General features: G+C 38.0%; 2 protein-coding genes across 6 annotated transcripts in view; both read left to right on the plus strand.

The window, feature by feature from the left end:
• The first annotated feature begins 1,782 nt into the window (after window positions 1–1,782).
• ptar1 (protein prenyltransferase alpha subunit repeat containing 1) lies at window positions 1,783–16,427 on the plus strand. 2 transcript variants are annotated; one of them, XM_079606204.1, is made up of 8 exons: window positions 1,783–1,905; window positions 2,740–2,909; window positions 3,214–3,280; window positions 3,797–3,901; window positions 6,017–6,245; window positions 7,770–8,059; window positions 11,985–12,322; window positions 16,389–16,427. In XM_079606204.1, the coding sequence occupies exons 1-8, from the start codon at window positions 1,820–1,822 to the stop codon at window positions 16,394–16,396; spliced, it is 1,293 nt and encodes a 430-aa protein (XP_079462330.1). In that variant the 5' UTR covers window positions 1,783–1,819; the 3' UTR covers window positions 16,397–16,427. The 2 variants fall into 2 exon arrangements, with proteins under 2 accessions (XP_079462330.1, XP_079462329.1); XM_079606203.1 differs by lacking the exon at window positions 16,389–16,427 and adding an exon at window positions 14,084–15,529.
• apba1a (amyloid beta (A4) precursor protein-binding, family A, member 1a) overlaps window positions 16,389–23,020 on the plus strand; it is a 62,889-nt gene continuing 56,257 nt past the window's right edge. Inside the window, exons 1-2 of one of the 4 annotated variants that reach the window (XM_079606200.1) lie at window positions 18,036–18,059; window positions 18,561–18,931. The gene's annotated coding sequence lies outside the window, so the exon portion shown is untranslated. Of the gene's footprint in view, window positions 16,525–18,035; window positions 18,060–18,267; window positions 18,932–23,020 lie in introns of those variants that run through there. The other 3 variants (XM_079606199.1, XM_079606202.1, XM_079606201.1) reach the window with 3 other exon arrangements.

The following is a 23,020-nucleotide window of genomic DNA, read 5'->3' on the forward strand; positions in this document are numbered from 1 at the left end:
ATCATGCAACAACTCCTGCAAATACTATTAATCAAAAGCAAGGCCAAAAGAACTGTGTCAGCGAAGCTGCATCTCCTGGATCACAGTGAACTCTTCTTACCTATTGTGTAACGAGTGGAACATGTTTATATATATAAAAAAAACTTCTGTGAGTATTTAAATAGTTGTGACTGCTATGATGATAAACACTTCATCCTGTTTCTCCAACATCAGGAAAATTTCACGTTCCCACAGTTTCTTGTAGTGAGAATGATAATATGCCAACACCAAATTCAAACTTCAATAAATAAACTAGTTTAGCTTTACAATTTAAGTTGTTTGTCTGTTTAGAAACTGCAAAATATATCTACTTATGGGGTAACAATAGTCAGTTTAAGTTTTTTATCATCTCATATCAAGTACTGGAACTCATCTACACAACACAAACTGTCATGATGAAATTCGCAGTTAAGAGTAATTCAGTTCTGTTCCAGATTACCATCTCAACACACCAGACCCAGACCAAAGACCACATGTCTCCCTCTACTGGTATGCACTGTAGCATCAGTCTGGTCCCTACAATAACAACATTGCACACCTCTGTGATCATAAGAGTTTTGAGAATGATAATAATATTAATAAACGTTGCAGGATATGTAAAATGCACGCTGATGGTGATGGGTAAATTAGTGTAATGTAGGCTACTGATTCGAAATCCAACAGCATCAGTGTTACATTGAAGTTTGTTGGGGATGAGGTATACAGCAGTCTTAAAGCAGTTTAACTAATACATAAACGTTTAAGCGTATATTGTATTGATTAGTTCATGTTATTGAAGAAAATATAACATGTTTTTTATATAGGCCTATTAATAAAATAGGTTTAATTAGTTTGTTTGTTTTACCAAATCAGTGTATCATTTGGCTTGTTCTGTATAGCAGTAAAAAAAGAGTAAGCTGTGATGACCTGATATATGCTATCATGACTGTGACCTGAAAATTCATATTTAATTTGAAATTTGATTTTGATGGAAAAGAGAAATACCCTGCCACCAACTTAAATGGCGGCTTTGAATGGTTATTTCTGTGAGTCACAGCCTGTCTTGTCAATTTGCCAATGCTTCCATGACACCAAGGGAGTTTTCTATTGTTATAGATGCGATTCCCACAGGGGTCTTGGCATTATTCAGAGCTAATACCCAAAACAGTTTGGCACCACTTTCTGCTTTTGATTTATTTGATACTGCTATTGGGTTTACATTTTTTATTTTTAATAAAACTATTCCTTCTTTATTATCAAATAAATTGTCACCTTGCCAAACTGTATTGTTTACAGGAATAGACTGGTGGTATAATTTAAATTGTTGCTTTATTTCTTATAGCCTAAGTAGCCTAGGCCTACAGTAAAACCCAACTTTTGTTTTTGGTTCTTGAAAAAAAAAAAAAAAAAAAAAAAAAAATATATATATATATATATATATATAGGCCTATACATATATATTTCATTCACATAGTAACAAAGCAATTAAAACTGTTTTTATATGTGAGTCCTTTAGTAAATGTACATTGATCATTGAAGTGTAACCTATTATTATGACAAATCCACTCAGCTGCAAATCAATGTTAAAAAAATCTTAATTAAATGCTCCACACATCAATTCGATATGTTTGTATACGCATTATGAAATGGAAAAATAAATAAAAAATAGTTTCCTTTTCACCTTTACATAAATTACAAGAGTAGCTAATCAATATCCAGCACATGTTTTACTGGATGACTGGGAAATGTCCCGGATGAGGTTGAGTCACCCGCGGTGACGTCACTCGGGCTCTGTCTGAAAATGGCTGAGTCGGAAGAGGAGGTGGATGTCTTGGTCCAGAGAGTTGTGAAAGATATCAATAACGCCTTTAAAAGAAACCCGAACATGTACGTATGTGATCTCTCATCGTTGTTTATCACGCGGTCGTCTAGTTTAATCCTTTCAGTGGTTCAGACCCTCGCGCTCAGCCGCAGGGAGAACACATAGTGCAGCAGCCCGTGTAACTTGCGCAGGCAGTGGCTGGCTGGCTGGCTAACGGGCTACTAACCAGCTCTAACCCGCTGGTGCCCGGCGCAGGCCAGCAGCAGGTAGAGCTCACCGACCCTCGCTTTTAGACCAGCTCGTGTGATATGTTGTCTGGGTTATAGGTTTAACTGCTCTGTGCAAACGCTGAAAGTTTTTTTGAGTGAAACGCGAAGTAAAAGTGTGCATGCTTGTCATGTTATACTAGCTGTGGGTGGTTCTATCAGTTAACTTACTCGCTTGTCAGTTACTAGAGGGCGTGACGAGCTTCAAAACATTTAATGTTACATTTATTGTCATCTTTCTCAATAATTGTCCATGTCTGTTTTTTTTTATCTGGTGTTTGGAGCGATAGATTCAATGGTTTCAACATTGTGGCTCTCTCGTATAAACATCACTTTTGTCCACATATTAAACATATCTTGATTGCCTGTTTTTTTAAATGGTTATTTTCCTGTGTGTGTTTGGTCTTTGTGTTCCATATTTGAAGGTCAGTGCCCTGTCCCAGTGGTTTCATCTCACTCTTCTCTTATGACACTCTTGTATCTCTGCCAGAGAGATACATCTGTAATGACTCGGTGTCAGCTGAGATGTTTTATGCATTGCCAATTGCCTTCAGCTCCTTAGTATTCAGCAGAGTTTCTTAAAATAGCCTTGTGACTTGTTCTGCTTTTTATCTTTTAAAAATGTGTTCACAGTGACGAAATCGGCCTCATTCCGTGCCCCGAAGCCCGATACAACAGAAGCCCCATCGTCCTGGTGGAGAATAAGCTGGGAGTGGAGAGCTGGTGTGTCAAGTTTCTGCTGCCCTATGTGCATAATAAACTCCTGCTCTACAGGCAGAGAAAGCAGTGGCTCGACCGAGAAGGTAGGACGAAGGTTTATTGGGTTAGATTGTTCAGCCGGCTCACATTGCCGTGACCTTATGCTGCCTTCTTGTCCTATCGGAAATTTCCTACTTCCCACTTCTAGAGTTGTGGTTTCGAGCTCATCGCATTTAAATTTTGACTTGAGAGGTCGCTCATGTCCAATTTTTTAACTAGCAAACTAGTATTTACTATAATTCCGAATCCGATAGCACGTGAAGGCAGCATAAGTCTTTATTAAAAGATGACTGTTCCTACAACAGTTCAGACTGAAAAAATAATAATTTCTCTCTCCTTCTCTTCAAGCACTGGTAGATATAACCTGCACATTGCTTCTATTAAACCCAGATTTTACCACTGCGTGGAATGTCAGGTACTTTTCCTTTGTATTTCATGATTTTTACCTGAAAACCTTCATATATTTTCTTAATGATCATGTACATCTATGGTATTTATCTATGGTATCTCTCTTTCTTCCCTTTGATGTCAGGATTCAGTGTCATTTTATTGCGCTAAATGTGTCATTGTTCCTATCTTTAGAAAGTTGTCTAATTTGGGACATTAAAAGACATCAGAAGGCTGCTGCTACAATGAACTCTATATGTGACACTTTCATAATTTCAGAGATGGGGAGCAATTATTTCCTCAAATTTTAGTTTTGTACAGGAGACACTATGGATATTTAATCCATGCCTGGTTTAAGAAAGCAGCTTTAGTATTCTTTACTTGGATTTTTACATAAAAATCTTGGCTGAATGTCTTTAAGCTAATGTTGCATGGAAGAAACATATCGTCCAGGAGGTGGTGCTGTACTGTTTTATTTGGTTGTTTTGATTTTGCATATCTTTGTGAATTCATCTGGGCATTGATGAACTTGTATGTTTTGTAGGAAAGAGCTCCTGCAGTGTGGCGTGTTAAACCCAGAAAAGGACCTTTACCTGGGCAAACTAGCACTATCTAAGCATCCTAAAAGCCCAGAGACATGGATACACAGGTTAGAGGATTTAAAAAAATGCCGGCATGAATTTAATTTATCTTAAAGGGGACCTATTATGCAAAATTCACTTTCACATGGTGTTTGAACATAAATGTGTGTCGGCAGTGTGTGTGGACAACCACCCTATAATTCCTATTAAAGCTACTAAAGTTAATTCAATCAAGAGCAGTGTGTGATTTTTTTTTAGTTTTTCTTTTGTTGTTTGATTTATTTGAACATAGACGTAGGTACTGTATATTACGCTGCTTTCACTTTAATACTCAGATCTAATATACACATGTGATTTATTTACTTGCTGTTTACATTCACACACATAATCGACTGTTTATGTGAACTTTGTTTGACATAACCTTGTTTATATTTGACGGTTCAAGCACAATAAGACGTGAAAGAGAACTTGGTTTAATACTCAAGGGACGCACTATCTGACATCCAGCTTTCTGTGCGTGTGCGCTTAGAAAACCATATATCAGAAGTTTAGACTGAAATGGCTTTAAAATGCATACAGATAATAAACTTTCATGATGAAGAACTGCAATGTCACGTGAGTGTGGCCGCGATAGAGATAATAATCAAAACCAAATAGCTGTTTTAGTTTTTAGCTGAGTATCTGAGGCACGAGCTGTACAGGCACGGAAACGACATGTTTTTCCTACCACTAAAAAATGGTAGGAATAATTTTTTAGAGAATATAAGTGTATTTTGAGCAAAAAATTATATAATTGGATATAGTGGAACATTTACATGTTTCATGTCTCAATCAAGTTTGTTTTTTCATAATAAAATGTTTGAGCATTTATGTCTTAAACAAATCAATGTCGTTTTTTTGTAACTACTATGAATAAATATAGCATACTGAAATTCAGTTGAAGGCACCTGCTTTAGTGCACTGAGGGTTTATTGTGACTCTCCCAAGATGTTCTGCTTTAAGTGTATACAGTTAAATGAGGTCTTGTAAAATATTAAATGACACATTATAGAAGTGCAGGGCGGCAGTGGCTCAGTGGTTCATGTAGATTGTCTACAAACCGGAAGGTTGGTGGTTCAATCCCCGGTTCCACTTGACCAAGTGTCGAGGTGTCCATGAGCAAGACACCTAACCCCAGCTGTTCCCGACGAGCTGGATGGCGCCTTGCATGGCTGACACCGCCGTCGGTGTGTGAATGGGTGAATGTGAGGCTAAATGTAAAGCGCTTTGGTGGCCATTGGGTTTGTGAAAGCGCTATATAAATGCAGTCCATTTACCATTCACATTATAGAAGTGCTGCGTTCTGCACCCTTCAAGTGTCCCATTTTTCCAGAGTACTTTTGTTCACCATTAGATGAGTCTGAATTTTCAAATAGTGATTTATAAATAAAAAAACCTAATAATAAATTAGGCATTAAGAAATTAATAATGGAATAGTTTGATGCACTGTACCGGAAAATGTGCCCTGCTTTCATGTAGCTGAATTTGTATAGAAGAGACCATGCTCTCAAACTGGCTGAAACGAAACCAGTGTCCAGGCGACCATGAAATGAAACCGGCTGCAGTTGCAGACCTCTTGCAACATGTCAACAATGGCACTGTCTGAAGCAGAATTTCGTCACTACTGCAAGGGCAAACCACTTTACTTGGGTCCCTGGAACACTATTAAACAGCTGTAGCAATTGTGTGCAAGACTAATAACTTATTTGTGTACCTGCAAGGACACATTGGAGCTGTCAGATATTTTGCAAATAAGTACTTGAACCCAGATTTAATCAGGCTATAATATGCAGATTATATTGTGTCGTCAGATATTCAGGGTGCTGAGATAATATTTTTTTTGGTGATTTTTGCTTTTATTGTGATAGGATAGTATAGAGTGGGATAGAGAGGGGGGACGGGATCGGGAAAGGTCCACAAGCCGAGATTTGAACTCTGGTTGCCCAAAGCGCAACAGCGCTATATGTTAGCGCGCTGCCCACGAGGCTATCGGCGCCGACAATCTGGGCCAATTTAAAACCGTTATGAAATCATTTATTTTTTATAATTTGCAGTTTTTGCTCTCTCATAAGCGTGTTCAATTTCTTGTGCACCCAGACATGTTTATGGTCAGTTTGCTGAATTAGTTTGTGTTGTGGACACAGGCGCTGGGTGTTGCAGCGGCTACAGAACGAGTGCTCTGGACAAGAACTGAAGGATCAGGCTGAACCCAGAGGAGACGCTGTGAGCAGGAGACGGTGCGAGCGACTGCAGAGAGCCTTGCAGGAGGAGATGAAGGTCTGTGCAGATGCAGCCGGCCGTTACCCCAGCAACTACAATGCCTGGTCACATCGCATCTGGGTATTGCAAAACATGGCAAAAGGCAATCTGAAGGTAGGCCGTCTCAGTCCACTGCGTCCACGTCCGTGTAATACATCATAATGACTGAAAACGCGTGTCTGTTAGATGTTGCTTTGTTTGCGTACGTCTCAAAGATTAGGTTTGTTTTGGATTACTTTAAGGAATGATGGATCACACTGGCACATCATCAGTTTTGTTACAAGGAAGGCAACATGACATGGTTATTTATGAGGTTGATAAATCTACCTGAGCCTTTGATGATCTTGATACCTTTCTTCTCCACTTGAATTAACTTGGGAAGAGACCTGATTACAGAACCAGATTTCTGTCTTTTTAGCTTTGTTTATTTTTTTTTCCAGAAAGAGCTGAGTGATGTTAGTCAGGACAGCTTATTGGCTCTTAGGGGGTCACTAAGTGCCAGACCTTTTGATGTGTGCTTATTCTTAATTGGATACGAAATTAGGGAAATGTTATGGGGCTCAATCCCAGCAAAAGGCACTCGTATATAAAAAGGATGAGCCTGTAGATTTAATGATCCAGGACTAAACAGACTTGAACCAGTCTGAGCCATTCATAGGCTATTTCAGGATAATTGGGTTATGCGGCTGTCATCTTACATTTCTGCATGTCTTGTTTGGTACTATTTTCCTCAGTCTGAATTTCCAAGATCTCTGTAGTATGTTCTGTACGGAGTTTACAATCTAAATTAAATCATGGTGAAATAACTGTTGTGATGTTAAAATACTTTGTTATCGGCTGATATTGGATATTTAATTGTGCATGTTCAGGTCCTTTATTTTTATTTTTAGAGTAACCTTTCTGTCATCTAAAACTCACTTAAAGCTAATCTTTATCAGCATAAATAGTTTAACAACACTTAAATGTAACCTTTAGCCAGTTATTTGTGGTAACATAAAAGGACAGAAATGTAATATCGGTACATCCCCAATTTTTGCAGTGCTACAGAAATTACACACTTTTGCCTTTTATATTTTTTGCACATTTTAACAAGGTGTAGGAACTAATATGAATACTGTATTTTTGCATACAATTTGAGGTTTTTGAATAAATTAATTATGTTGACATTCATAGAGCTTACAACTTGGCATTTGAATATTAAAGCTACAATATGTAAAAAAAAAATGCCGCTAGGGGTCGCTAACCTCTTACGATAAAGGCGTAGGTTGATGACGCATAAGCGGGATTATGGAACTTGTCGTCATGCTGATGGATCTAATAATGTTTATGGATGAGTGGTCACTATGGCCGTACGAGCGGAAACCAGGGATAACGCGGATATTACGTTATTGACAGGCGACAAGTGAACATGGGCGAGCCTTTATTTTAAATTGGAATTTCTCTGAAATTAAAAATCATTGGGAACTTTTGGGATATTGCAAGTACACAACTGCAGGAAATATCACACTGTGCAAGTGATTTTTGGATATTTTATTACAAATATCGTACATATTGTAGCTTTAACGTAAAATTCAGCTGTGACAACCTGAAGCATGATTATGTTAAATAAAGATAAAACTCTGTGGCTTTGTACTCCAGGTTCTGCATGATGAGCTGTCCTCCACCCGACTCTGGGTGTCCATGCATGTGTCAGATCACAGCGGCTTCCACTACCGTCAGCACCTGCTCAAAGCTCTGTCCAGAGAGCTGAGCCAGGCTGTAGAGAGGGACCTCCACCCCACCCAGCAGCCGAACGGAGAGAGCACGGCGGGAGCGTCTGATGACAACCACCGGAATGACGTCATCCCTCAGCACTTCCATCAGGAGATGGAGCTCTGCACTGATCTCATCGAGTCATATCCGGGCCACGAGACGCTGTGGTGCCACAGGTGAGAGTAGTGTTGTCAAAAATATCGATATTTCGATAAATATCGATACTGAAATATCTGAACGGTACCAATACTAATTTCCCGAAGTATCGATACTAGCCGAGCTTTCACTTTCACTTCTCCCCAAAGGCGCGTTGACAAACACCACACGTGACGCACTCGTCTCATTCGCTCTGGTTAAATAGCAAAAGTGAAGTGAATGGAAAGATGGCGAGGGCGGCGCCCCCGCGACCGGCTTTGGTTGATTGATAAAGAACATCGCGAGCGGGCATGTCGGAGAATAGCGCGGACACGCGTAAAAACACACCGCGAGCGGGCATGTCGGAGAATAGCGTGGACACGCGCTACACACCGCAAGCGGGCATGTCGGAGAATAGCGCGGACACGCGTAAAAACACACCGCGAGCGGGCATGTCGGAGAATAGCGCGGACACGCGTAAAAACACACCGCGAGCGGGCATGTCGGAGAATAGCGCGGACACGCGCTACACACTGCGAGCGGGTATGTCAGAGAATAGCGCAGATACGCGCTTCACACTGCGAGCGGGCTGCGGGCACCCAAAAGATTGTTTGACAATCAATAATCCCTCACATCACTCATTTTTTTAAAATTATTTTATAGGTGTAAACAGACTTAAGGAACAGGCTCCAGGGGTACCATTTAGCAAGCATAGGCTACGCTCAGCATCAGGGGTGTTTGTTGTTTAGACAGACCTTTCCCCACTGCTAAAAAAAATCCTAAACGAAACACTGTAACTCTTCTCATTTTAACTTTTCTGAAACATTAACCAAGATGGCCTAGTATTGTTGTTGATATGAGTCTGTGTTGTCTCGTTTTTTCACCGTAATTCTTAATGTTAACATAATCTGACTGAGGAATCCGACAAGTAAATATTTTATCTGTGGTCAAATGTAAATTAACTTGTGCCTATTTAACTTTATTCAGAAAATTATTATTTAATTCTGCAATTTGCCTTCATTAGCGATTATCATCAATTTGATTACACAGATATGAATTAAACTAAACAGCTAGACAATGGCATCTCTGAATTCAATAATGAAATGCCTTTAACTGAAAATTGAATGTTTAATCTTATTATTATACATTACTGACACTCTATCCTCCAATTTGATACTGTTGAGTGCTTTTTTACAGTAAAAAGCAAAAAAACAGTTTTGGCCTACTACAGTAGGCTATATTTTAATCTTTGATAACAGTAGGTTATACAAATACAACGGGTCATGTTAGCCCTGGTCCAATTAAAAAATATTAACAGATAGAACTCAGGACATTTTTGTTCATGTAAAATATAGGCTACCTCATTGTCATGTTCTAGACTTGTTATATTTACCTTTAAATAAAAAAAATACCCCCTTAATATTGTGGCAGTTTTTTTCTCTGTGGTATCGAAAATGGTATCGAATATCGATATTTTTCAAGGTATCGTATCGAAGTTAGAAATTCTAGTATCGTGACAACACTAGGTGAGAGTGATAGTAGTCGCGGAGTCAGGCAACATCAGACTGTGCTTCCACAAGTCTCACTGTGAATATAGTGACTTTGTTTGCCAGAAGTCTGTCCTTGGCCCTCAGCTGGTCTGGCCTGATGTGTTTATGGCTTACTGTTATAAAATGATGGATGGTCTTTTGCTGCAGAGTTGTAGCTCACAGAGGGAGAGGCAAGCAGTTTGCTAGATCTCTGTTTCTAGCTCTTTTAGTTTTTCCCCTTCCCAGCCTCGTCCCTCGTGTCTGATGCAAGGAGCAGCTGCTCAGTGAATGGTGTTTATACATCGTTAGCTTGTGTTTCTCCTCATGAAGTGCATCATAGCAACAGATATATTTCATTTACAGGTCTGCTGTTAGTTTGAAGAGGTGAGATTATTCTTTGCGCAACATTTCACACCACTTAATGCTTAAACATTATGAAACATGAGGAATTTTTCTAGTCGACTAGTAGTCGTTCATTTAAGCGATTATTATTTGACTAATTGCATGTGTATAATAATAAGCCATATAAATCATAATAATGAACCTTTAATTGCCTATATATTATACATATATATATATATATATATATTAGGGATGGGCAACGATTAATCGCAATTAATCGAATCCAAAATAAAAGTTTGTGTTTAAATAATATATGTATGTGTACGGTGTATAATTATTTTGTATATATAAATACACACATATGCATATATATATTTAAGAACTATTTGCATGTATACATTTTTACATAATTTATATTATATATATAAATTTTATATAAAATATAATATTATATATGAGGTAATCGCAGCTACTAACACACACACACATATAATATATTTGTTAAATAACAAATTTTTCTTAAATATATACATGCATGTGTGTGTATTTATATATACAAAATAAGTATACACAGTACACATACATATATTATTTAAACACAAACTTTTATTTTTGATGCGATTAATCACGATTAATTGTTGCCCATCCCTAATATATATATATATATATATATATATATATATACATACATACATATATATACATATACGCTCAAGCGCACGCATAAGCTTGCCACAGCTCACCGGCACAAGTAATGATTATGCATGTGTCGTGAAAAAAACAATAGACTGTCTAAACATTTTAATAATTTATTGATAGTTTTCTGTATTTTTGGACAATGCTGACTCATATCCACAGTAGTGGATGCACCTGTATGCATGTTTCATACAAATTAGATAATCTGAAAATATTTATTTTCCACTTGAATTGGTTGGCAATCGCTTGACATTTCAAGCTTTCTATAGATATATTTCTCACGTCTGTGAGGCAAGTCTACACTGAGTTTTGGTTTATTTGTTGACGTGCTCCAGTTCACAGAGACCGAGACGGCAGAAAGCGCATCCTGTTTGTTAATTTTATTTTACAAAGGCACTATGTTTTCTTGTTATTGTGAGTTTACACAAATAAAACAGTTTTGAATGATGTTTCACTCTTATCTGTATGATCAAAAATAACGTAGTATTTTAAGTTGTTTCTGCTGTTGCTAGTGATCGCGCCGGTGTAAGCGCGCTATACTTAAGCTTTCGTATTCTCGCACAAACACTTGGATATGCGCCTAATAATAGCGCACATTTATTTAGGTTAATGTTAGAGTGAGCACGAGCAGCCAAGTAGCCAGCCAAGGCCTAAGCCATATTTGAGGTCGATGGATGGAAAGGTGAACTTTTGGATTTCCTGACCGACATACTGTAATAACCATAAGGAACCGCCAATAACGATTTGTCCCTCATGACTTTGCCACAAGTTTTTTTTCTGCGACTAACCGACTAATAACAATTTTCTGGATAGCATATGATGGCATGTGACACTTTTTTTTTTGTTCTATTTTATAGTTTTGGATTTGTAAACATTTATTTTGATTTTTTTTTAAAGTGAAAATAGTTGTAAATATTATAAAATAACAGTTCTCAGATAAGGAAAAATTCAATGTTCAGGAATTCAGATTGTACAAAAATCACACCAAAGTTTTCTTGTTCCTCAAGGTAAAGTAGTGGTTATCAGAACAGCCATTAAGTGCATTAACGCATCAATGATATATTAGTTGCCGCAATATTCATATCTCTGTTGCACAAACTGTATGTAGTCTGGGATGTATGTTCTTTTACTTTGCTTTTCTTTTTTTTTTTTTTTTTTTTTAGATGAGGGCATTTCATAATTTGACATCAGGAACAAAATAAATGTTTTTTTTCCCCTCCTTTTTAAAAGTTTATAAGCCTATTTATTTAGCTATTTTAACATTGAGCATTGTATTTTCTCTGTGACAAACCTGTGACCCACCATACCTTATAACGATAAGAGCTTTTTGATGATTTTTGTTGTATAGTAAATGGGTATGTGGTTTTTGAACAAACTCAAAACCAGGCTTCTCCAACAGGCGGCATGTCTTTTACCTATGGCTCCAGTGGCGGAGGGAGCACGTCCAGGGGGCAGGATCGCAGTCTCCACCTCTCACCCACACCGATGTCCTCCTCAGCGAGGAACCCTGTGACGACGGCAGCGCCTCCCAGGCCATGGACGTCGACTGTTTTCTGGATGGGAGCAAACATGGAAGCTACACGCAGGACACCAAGCGGCTAAAGCGGGGACCCCTGCTCCCCCACCCCGGACTTCCCTCCGAGCACTCGTTTGTTTCTAGAATCATCACAGGCTGCAGGAGCCCAGAGCAAAGCCGCTTCGCCGTTTCCTACAGAAAGTGGCTGGACTCTGTTATAGGTCAGTAGCGTGAGAAACACTCCGCCCACCACAGTGTGGGAGAGCTGTGATAGGTCAATGTATTTCTGGCTCGAGCCGCCCACACCGGTTCTCTAAAAAACGACTGGACTCCTTGGCCGGTTTGTCAGAGATGCTCTGCCGGAGCAAATTCCCACTCATGATGAAAACCCATGACCGGTCTCAACAGTGTAAGCATGGTCTGTTTCAGCTGCTTTAGGTCAGGTACTGGATATCTCAGGTCTGTTTTCAGTGTACAATCTTTTTTTCTCTCTCTCTCTCTCTCTCTCTCTCTCTCTCTCTCTCTCTCTCTCTCTCTCTCTCTCTCTCTCTCTCTCTCTCTCTCTCTCTCTCTCTCTCTCTCTCTCTCTCTCTCTCTCTCTCTCTCTCTCTCTCTCTCTCTCTCTCTCTCTCTCTCTCTCTCTCTCTCTCTCTCTCTCTCTCTCTCTCTCTCTCTCTCTCTCTCTCTCTCTCTCTCTCTCTCTCTCTCTCTCTCTCTCTCTCTCTCTCTCTCTCTCTCTCTATCAGAAGCTACAATTGTGTTTTTATTTATTTTTTCTTCATGTAGTTTGTTGGTCTTGCGTTGTTTAAAGTCTTCCACCACAAATCAATTACAGTATTCTCTCATCATGCTGTCTGCAGTTTTATGATTCCTGTCGGAGTCTTAACGCACACTGTGGTGCAGACTTGAAAAGAACACTCAGAGTCCAAAGTGATTCTGACCCAGTTTCCCTCTTTTGTTTAATTGGGGGCAGACTGGCTCTAAATCCTGTCTACTGCTCTTCCCTGAGCTTTTGTACTGTAGCATGTACATTTTTCAGTCAATATCTTGACGTTTTGCTACAATAATGTGAGCACAATCATTGAATTTAAAGATACTTAGAGCCATTTGATATAAAATATTAGACCGACATTTTCATAAGTCAATAAATCCGATTAATGCACATGAAATTGACAGAATTTATAGCTGCTGTCCTCATTCAGGGAGTTTGTATTATGACATATCTATTGCGTATATATCATCAGTGTGATGATTCTTGGATGTTAAGTAATGCTCCTGAAGCACATCATCTTCACTCAGTAGAATAACAAAGGCATATAAGCACAAGTTTTGGGTTATAGTTCATCCAGCTGGTCTCGCAGATGCATGGGTTTTCATGATGAAAGGGAATTGTAGGAATAGTCTTTCTCAGCTTGGCCCAAACGTGGCTGCGGAAAACAACAAGCTGCCATGTTCAAGCCCATTTGGTGCAGATTGGTGCTTATTCTCTGCACTGGGGAGAAGGGCCTGGGTTTACAAATGCTGCTTTTTGTTTAACACTATTTTGAACATAAAGGATATTTATGCAAATATGAAAAGTGAAATGTTGTGAGCTTCACTTGCGCAATGATTTATGATGAAAAGCTAATAAGCTATTAGACACTTATGGTTGACTCACTGTTACGCCGTAATTATTAAACTTGTAATAAACTTTGAAGTTTCACAGGCTCAGTCTTGCATTGACAACTTAATTCGTTCACAGCTTATAGTAGGTTGTGAAAATCTGAATAGACTATTTATAATATGTCGCTTTTAAATCAGGACGATGCCTTTTCCTATCATGTACAAAACTATTCTTGTTAGGCGATTCATTTTTAGCATTCTAGCAAAGCTTTTACAAAAAAAAAACATGTTTTTCAGCATATCTATAAAATACTTGTAGAGTTCGATCTTAAGTTTCACTTCATAAAAATCTATCACTGTTCTTCTTTTTTTCTACACAGTTGCACAAGAGCTAGAAATCTGAAAGTATTTGGGTTATATAATTTCTAGACTGACTCTCCAGGACCATTTCAGAGTGGTTTTCTCTGTTCCTGCATGTCTTGGACCCTGACATTTCTTTTCTTTTCTTTTTTTTTTTTTGAGATTTTTGAGCTACAGCAGCAACATTGCCGGATGTCTGTCACCTCAAGAATAAAAGCAGCTTTTCCTCCACACCGTTCCTCTGTATAACTACACTGACAGCTTTTGATCGTGTATCACTCTATACAAGTACAGGTGTGACACAGGTGCTTGTTTTAGATATTATGGCTTTAGCATCACTTCCCCCCTTCCCTACATCTGCTGTTCAACAAACTCTGGTAACACTTTATTTTACAGTGTTACATGTAGTTACTGTACTAATAACTATAAATGATGCATAATTACATGCAAATAACCCTATAGTAAGGACATGTAGTTAATTAATATTACTCCGTACTTAAATGTGTAATGACACTCAGTGTAACAAAGAGAAAGACACCTTAAAATAAAGTGGAAGCCAAACTCCTAATAGAGTCATGTATGGAAGTACAGTCTAAAACGAAAGGATCTGCATTTTAAATCGACAAATGCCATCATATTTTGCTATAGGTTTGCATACTTTATAGATCAAATTATTTGGTAATGCCATTACCTGAACCATAGTCATTTAGTCATGCTGATCTGTGGTTATCTTTTTGCATGCACATTATGTGTGTACTGTTTATACTGGGATCACATTGTTGTATTTTATTTATTATACCTTTTACTTTCATTGCCCATACTTGCAGAGAGGGAAAACATCACATTGATTTTTGGCTCCCGTAGCAATTGAGATTTCGCAATTTGTAATAAGGCTAGTGATTTTCGAATGTATTGCCTACTATCTTAAACCCTTAATGGACAGTCTTACCAATTATATTGTTGATAATAAATATTTATGTCTTTATATCTGTTCAGGTCTTCCCACCTGACATGTTTCTCTTCCTAGGCAGTTTCAGAAATGGTAACCTTAAGTAACCTTAGAGGTTAAGTAAACTTAGAGGTTTTGAAGATGTGTACATTAATGTGGATTACATTGAGGACGCACATAGCATTTCTAGTTGAGTAATATCAATTTCCATTGTTGTACAATATAATTTGCATAAAACCAAGATCTTAAATTACTGGTACATATATGCAGACACATCACAGAGTTCAATTAGCTTTAGAAAGAAAAAAATGCAGCCTAAGGTTTTGTATTTTCTTTGTGTGTTGTCTGATAAGCTGATACGGTACTGTAGGTTTTTACAGCCACGATAACCAACATTTCTAGCATCTCATCCATTATGTATTTTATATTTATTTGTATTAAAAAATGTATTGAACGTATTGAGTTGTTTTGTCAGTTGCCTACCACATTAAATAAAGCTACTCTGAAAAGGTCCATCAAACATTTTTTATTTCCTATTATTTTGAATTCATGAATTTTAATTTTTTTAAGCATTTCATGGGTTTAGTCGGCAACACAGGGGGATTTTGGAAATAAAGGGGAAACCTGTCGTGGGGTCTAAACAAATATATTCTAGGACATACAAAAAGTTTGGGGTCGGTAGGGTTTTTAAAAAATGTTTTTGAAAGAAGACTTATGCTTGCCAAGGCATTTTATTAATCAAAATAAAGTAAAATCAGTAGGATGATATTGTGAAATAGGATTACCATTTAAAAGACCGGTTTTATATTTTAATGTATTTTTTATAATGTAATTTATTCCTGTGACGGTAAACTGAATTTTCAGCATCATTACTCCAGTCTTCAGTGTCACATTTCTTATTCATATCAATGTGAATAACAGTTGTGCTGTTTAATATATTTGCGCAAACGTAATATTTTTTTTCCAGGATTTTTTTGATGAAAAGAAAAAAACCTTTCAATGTTAATGCCTAGTATATATATTTTTCACTTTGACCTCAAACTTTTGAACGGTATTGTGTATTTTAATTGACCAGTGAGAAGTAAAAAAAAAAAAAACGTAGTAGGCTAAATATGAAATAATGTTGCTTCCTGTTTTTACTCTCTATTGTAGCTTTCTTGAGTGGGAGGGCTGGACAGGCATTTTGTAACCAGTAGGCTACTTGTTTCATTTCATAGCCTACCATTGAAGGGGCTTTCATACCGATTTGGTTCTTTTAAGTTTTCTAACTATGAACTCTAAAGACTGCAGCATTACATGCACGTACCTCTTGCCCTGATGTTTTGCCGAGATCTGCAACTCGTTCATTGATAAATTAGGCAGTGTTTGATTAGCAGGTCTCTGATGGGAGGAGTCGGGCTTGCCCACAGACTGAGTGAAAGGCAGGCAGAGGCAGGCAGGCGATGAAGATGGTGGATCCAGACACATAACGGGAGGACCGTTAGATCGCTGGAAACCACAGTCTACGCACAGGTGAGAGACTCGAAAATCATTTTACGCGCTATGAATTAATCATTGTTTGTCGCGGAAGCTGTGTGTTGGGGGGTTTTATTAAGTAAAACAGGAACCATGTAATGAAAAAAAAATCATTGTACTTCAATGATTTTCAGTGCCTGTTGCGATGTCGCTTTCCCTGCGGATGACAGGTTGAACAGTGTGTGTTTACATAGGGAGGATGTTTCATTGAGGGAAAGCACTGCATTACACTCAGTTACCAAATCTACAACATAAAAGAAATGCGAGGGCCTAAATTGTGAAGTTCTGTATAGTTTTTTTCAATACGAAATAGTAGTGCCATGCAAAACAATCTCATCCCCATTACCGGAAAGAATATGCCTTCAATTCAGTTTCTAACTTGTGGGTGTGGGTCAGCATCGATGCGCTTGTTCGTTTTGATTCATCCCGGTGAGTCGAATCAGCTGTAGTGAAGAAACCAGTCACTCCAAAAGATATAGGCTAGAGATTATTATTACAATTACACCACTAGATGGCAACAAGTGACCGTGCTATTAGTGAATCACTGATCATTCACTTATTTGTTCGATTCAGTCGATTCATTGCAAAACAGCGGCTGCCTCCAAATAGCCTACTGAAAAAAGCTGTCTCTGCAGGCAGCATAGGAACTTAGGCAACAATTATGTCTAAATCCAATAATTGTGACACATCCTGCTATTGAGATACATTCTGATCAATAGCCCTGTACTCCCACAACCAGTAGCCTACTCGCTGACTCCCACAATATTGTGACCTCGATTCTGAGATGGAGGTATGCGCTGTAAGATCTGGAAAACATCTGTAGTGTAAATGTTAATAAATACATCTGATAAACATCAAGCAGTTTACATACATTCTAAACCATAAACACCTTAAAGACATCTTCTAAATGTCTATGACATCTGACAGGAGACGTCTCAGAGACGTATTGCAGATGAGCAAACACTTAAAAAAATACATCCTGCCGATGTAAATGCAGACATCAAATAGACGTCTCTAAGATGTTTGTGTGCTATCAGGGAAGCATATGTGACTTGTATATTGAAATGACTTCTCAAACAAGAAAAAAATGTAGGTGAACAAAACCATTAGAAATTTATGGAAGCTTTTCCGCCACAGAATAAAAAACTATAATTGATAATTTCGACCCTTTGTCTTAAAATTCTGACTTTTATTCTGAGATATAAATTCACAATAGCGTGTTTTAAAGTCAGATTTGTTTTATTTATTATTATTTAGTGCCAGGAAAAAAAAGCTTGATTGGATCGTTGTCATATTGCTGCGATCTCATGTGAGTGGTAGGTTGCTGAAGGGGAAAACCATAGACTTAAAAAAAAAAAAGAAGAAGAAGAAAAAGAAAGTTAACAGTCGTTGCCGATTATGTCATTCGGAGCCCGAGTCTGCGCAGTAGTGATCCTGGTGCTCGGCATCAAGTTCCCGCCCATACAAATATGACGTTACGGTTACACCCCATTTTTATAGCTTCAAATAATATCTGGGAAAACAAACACTTGGTAAGTTACGTCTGTGTGATGAAAACTATACTAAAATAAAATAATTGGGTGAAGATTTTTTAGTTTGGTTCGCGTCCCATTAGGGCGGGGTTTACTGAAGCCAGCCAAGGGGCGATAGAAATGCTTGCTTCACTTTTCAGGACTTGTGCGGCACAGTTGAAAAACGTATTATCCCGCCCTCGCGCCAGTAAACACGTCATCGGAGAAGAGACGATTTAGTGATAGAGACATTAAAATACTGGAAATTCCATAAAAAATAGGAATTGTGCGTTTTGATTTCATGGTGTCTTTAATAGATTAAAAACACCAGTTTACGGCACACCACTAATTGAGAGTGTTTGTGTAGGAGGAGTGTGAAAATGAAGCCTCACTGCCGGACACACATTACGTAGCCTAATCTCCGTTACAGACGTTAAAGTGCCACAACTGATGACTCACTATAGTCTCTCTCTGTATCGCTGTGATTGTAAACGCTCTCTCTTCCATCTCTGTGGTCCACAGAGGTTCAGCGTTTTTGCAAAATAGTGCTCTGCTGTTGAATGGCGTCCTCGGAATACGCTTGCGCTGTAGGCATTACCAACCTGCTTTCCTGCCAAATACATGCCCTAGATGCAGACTCACTGCGCGGCGTCGGATGCTGTGCAGGTGGGAGAGCCAAACACTCGCGTGAAAACTGACTGAGAAGAAGGCGAAATGACAAGGACAGGGCTCGCACAGGCTTGATCAAGAAAACCCTCCTTAGTCGTCGCTGCACATATTCAAGTTATGTGCCACATCGATCCAATACTAGGCTACTAACCATCATCCATCCATCCGCAAAATCACACCTTTACTCTCACCGAGTGATGCTGATGCTGCTGCTGTCTATGCAGGTAGGGATGCGAAAACGCGTAGTTTACGCATTGCATTGATGTTTTGATTGGTAGGGAGTGTTTTTTAATTAAACTTTTAAAATGCTTGGGTCTTATGAGTTGTGACAGATTAGTTTACTTTTAATGCCTTTAATGGAAAAAAAAAAAAACTGTCGTGGTTTATGTCGCAGTACGCTGCTTTTAAGGACGTCGGTGAGCATGGAGTAGGTAACAGTAATGACCCGCCCTTTGCAAACATATAATAGCGAATTGTGCATAAAGTCAATAAGTGTTGCTCAGTGACAAAGGGGAATGTGTGTAAATGCTTCGTTTTGAGCAGCTGTAGAGATGGGAGTGTTCTCAGAAGACTCTTAAAGCCCTCTCACGTATCAAGCCATGACTGAGCAAATAACAGCAATAACACCAGAGGATCTGACATCTGTTTTTCTCAGCTGTAAACCATCTGGGTTAGGTAAAAATGGCTATTGTTGTGTGATATAACATGGATTATCTGTGTGATTACGTTCTGGACATAAACATTTGCTGAGCACTGCTCTCCTGGAGTATTTACACTTGCACAAAAAGTATTAATATGAGCGTTTCTTTGTACATGGTATGTGGCTATGTTTTTTATATATTTTTTTGTTTTTTTATAAATAAGTTCCTTATCATAAATATCACTTAATATCAAAGTACTGTCGTACTGCCATATTTTTGGACAAGTACCACAATACTCCAAATTTCATCCAAAAACCTTGTAAATATTTCAGTACCAAACACTTCAGTACCATGATATAGTTTATCAAAGTACCATGTTACTGCCACAGGGTACTGCTAAAGGCACACCTGAAGAAAAATGCTTTTCACTTCTCCCATGTTGTATGATTGCTGGAAAAAAAAAAAGATGGATCAACAGATTTTGTGTGAAATAAATCTTAAAAGTAGTTTGTTTTGTTTAAAAGTCTTATAAATGTATGAGGTGACAAGGTGGGCCTTTTACCCGCTACACACACACACGTGTACCCCCCAAACACATTATTTATACAAATACGAAAAACCTTAGGTAAAATAAGTTTAATAATTGTAATAATCTCTTTAGCAAAGTTTGGACTATTTTCTGTTTATTTTGATAAATAAAATAAATTCATTTTTGTTCAGTAAATATCCTGTCATAAAAAATTTCATTTTTAAAAATACAGAAAAAAAAAATTAAGTACAGATTCTGAAAGCATTGAATGAGATCCCATAATAATGTAATATAGATTTACAGTAGTAACAATAAATACTATTTTTATTTGATAAATATATTTTTCAATATGATGGTTCCCTTATAAATATGTTGATTATCTCTAAGGTGGACACCCAACTTAATATGTGATTTACCATCTGAATCTAACCATGCCGGAATAGAATTTTCTCACAAATGGAAAAGTCAGCCGGCTGTATTATCATGTTAATTATTGTGCCTTTCACCCTGACAGGCGCCTTTTACCCCAAATACCATATTTTTACATATGCTTCCGTTATTGAAAAACAGTTGCAATTTCCTTGAGCAAACCGGAAAATCGTTCAAAATATATTCAAAAATAATAATCATTTTAGCAAATCTCATTTGCTACTTAAATCTACAAAATGGTAAAAAAAAAAAAAAAAAATCAAATATTACTAGATCAAATTAGCACAGAATACACTTTGCACTTCTGATCGTGTCAAGGGTCAGACACATTTCCACGTGCATCTTGAAAAGTGCATGTTTTGGAAAGTGCTACAGCAAATTTTTGTGCCATCTAGTGGTTTGGAGGAAAATAAACTCAAAGGCGCCTTTTACCCCACTGCGCCTTTAGCCCCGTTATGAAATTTTTAATACCTGTCACATCTACCGGGTGTCTACAGAATTGTTACTGCTCTAAAAATAGCTCATGTAGGCCTACTGATAATTTAGTGCTTTATACAATACAGATTTTAAAAGCAGTCACGGTCATAAACAGATAATAAAATTACAGTGTTTGTTGCAAAATGAATCAGTTCTAATACAACATACATTTTAGATGTAGAGCAACTGAAGACAATAGTGTCAATATTCAGCTCAATTGACCGTTCGCAAAGACCCGCCCCCTTTAGTTACTGTTGCTATGTCCGACAAGCTACGCCGCTCTCATGCCACACCATGTTCTCACGCAGTGAAAAATACATTGCGGAGCAGAGAGGACACCGCGCTGACAGACAGGACAGACCAGGTTACTTTTGATATTAAACAGTCTCACCTTTTCAAATTTGGTCATTTTTTAAAAAGAAATTTAAACAATAAATACCGTTTTGTGGCTCTTTAATGTGTCTGACAGATCGCTGTAGCCTCAGTTAAAGCTGCTCGTGAACCGATCATCTCTTCCTTCTAGTTCATTTATAGCATCAAATAAACATGAATGATCATCAGAAGGAATGTTGTTTTAACCGCAGAAAGGCGTCAGTATAACACTCTCACAATCTACGAACTCTCCTGACTGCTTTGTCGGACAAAATGGCGGATGGCGAAGTATGATTGGGCAGATTGCCTGTCAATCAAGCTCCCTGCGAAGGGTCAATTTAGTGCAGTGTTTCAATTTCATTTCAGTAACAGTGTCAATGTTTGCAAAAATTCATCAATTATCAAGCAAATTTCATTTAGAATTGAAACAACAAAGCAGCTCTACAGAGGGCAGTACTGTCACTAGTCAGATTCAGTGTTGAGTCCCTTCAGTTCAATAACAGTGGCAATGTTGCAAAGTTCATCAGTTATGAAAAGACTTCAAAAGCAGCCGTACAGAATACAACATTTGTCATTTTCCAGCTCAGTTTAGTTTATGCTTTCTCATCTGATAGTGTCAGATCAATAACATTCTCTGAATATTAATTGTCTTTTAAGCCCCAACTGAGCAAGCCAAAGACGACAGTGAAAAAAAAAAAAAAAAAAACTCCATTAGGTGCGACAGTATGGGGGAAAAAGTCCTTGGGAGAAACCAGGCTCAGTTCTTCTCAGAACTAGAAGAACGAGCATACAGGACTGATCAGTTACACTTGTTAATCTGATTCAAATCAAATAGTTCGTGTAGAGGTTATTTGCAATATAGATTATTGACAGATTTGCACATTACAATTTCATGGTTATAGATTATTAGGTACTGATTACGTGTATAGATTTAGATTTTAAACATGTTCACTGCAAACTGCTCTGTATGCAGAATTAGAGTTTCACTTAACAACACGGCCAAACTTGAATCAATTAATTGATCTTGAAAATGGTTAAATGGATCTAAAGTGCAATGATCATTTATCTCGGCTAAAGACAGTGCAAGCACAGGCTGTGTTGTACCTCTTGAAGAATAATTAAAATAACAGGATGTACAAAATGTATATGTATTATTATTAATTTATTAAAGATGCTTTTTTTATGTACTACTTTGGATCTAGAGGAATAACAGACAGCGGTTTTGTGTCAGTGTTGTTCGCACACATTGATTCAGCAGCACCGTCAAAATGGGAGAAGCGCAGCACGCATGTTTTTATGTAGCCATAATCGAAGGAAGGGTGTGGTTAATGTCTCAACTTCAAACTATCAGAGACAGTTTTGACAAGATGTTTGAGATGTCATGTTTTCCTGTCAGTCCGTGTGCCTCATCAGTGCTTATCTGCAATGCTATCGTGCAGTAAGATGTCTAGTAGCAAGATCACGGTGACTGTTTTTATAAGACAGACATTTTAGAGGTTATTTGCTATTGCACACATGGATATTTGTCACCGCACACTGAGAGAAGAGATCAAAGGTGATCCTAAACTGAATTTCCCTAGAGGCACCCAATGTTTTTTTTTTCTTTTTTTTCTAGTATTTTTCTGGCGGTTGCTGCCCATGTTTTAAATAAGCTCTTGTTTGTGAGCGGAGTGAAGCCTCCGGTCCCGGTTGTAGATATTTCTAGGCAAATGAGCGGAGAAGCCTAAATGGGAAATGTCCCTCCCAGAAGGGCTTTTTGACCTGCAGTATTATGGCTTTACTCCGATTAATGCTCTCTCTGTATGGACATCACGCTCTTTCTAGTCGGCTCCCTTAGGGGTTTTTCCTGTATGTTATATGTACTT

The sequence above is a fragment of the Phoxinus phoxinus genome, assembly GCF_949152265.1.
Source record: "Phoxinus phoxinus genome assembly, chromosome: 3".
Lineage (NCBI taxonomy): Eukaryota > Metazoa > Chordata > Actinopteri > Cypriniformes > Leuciscidae > Phoxinus > Phoxinus phoxinus.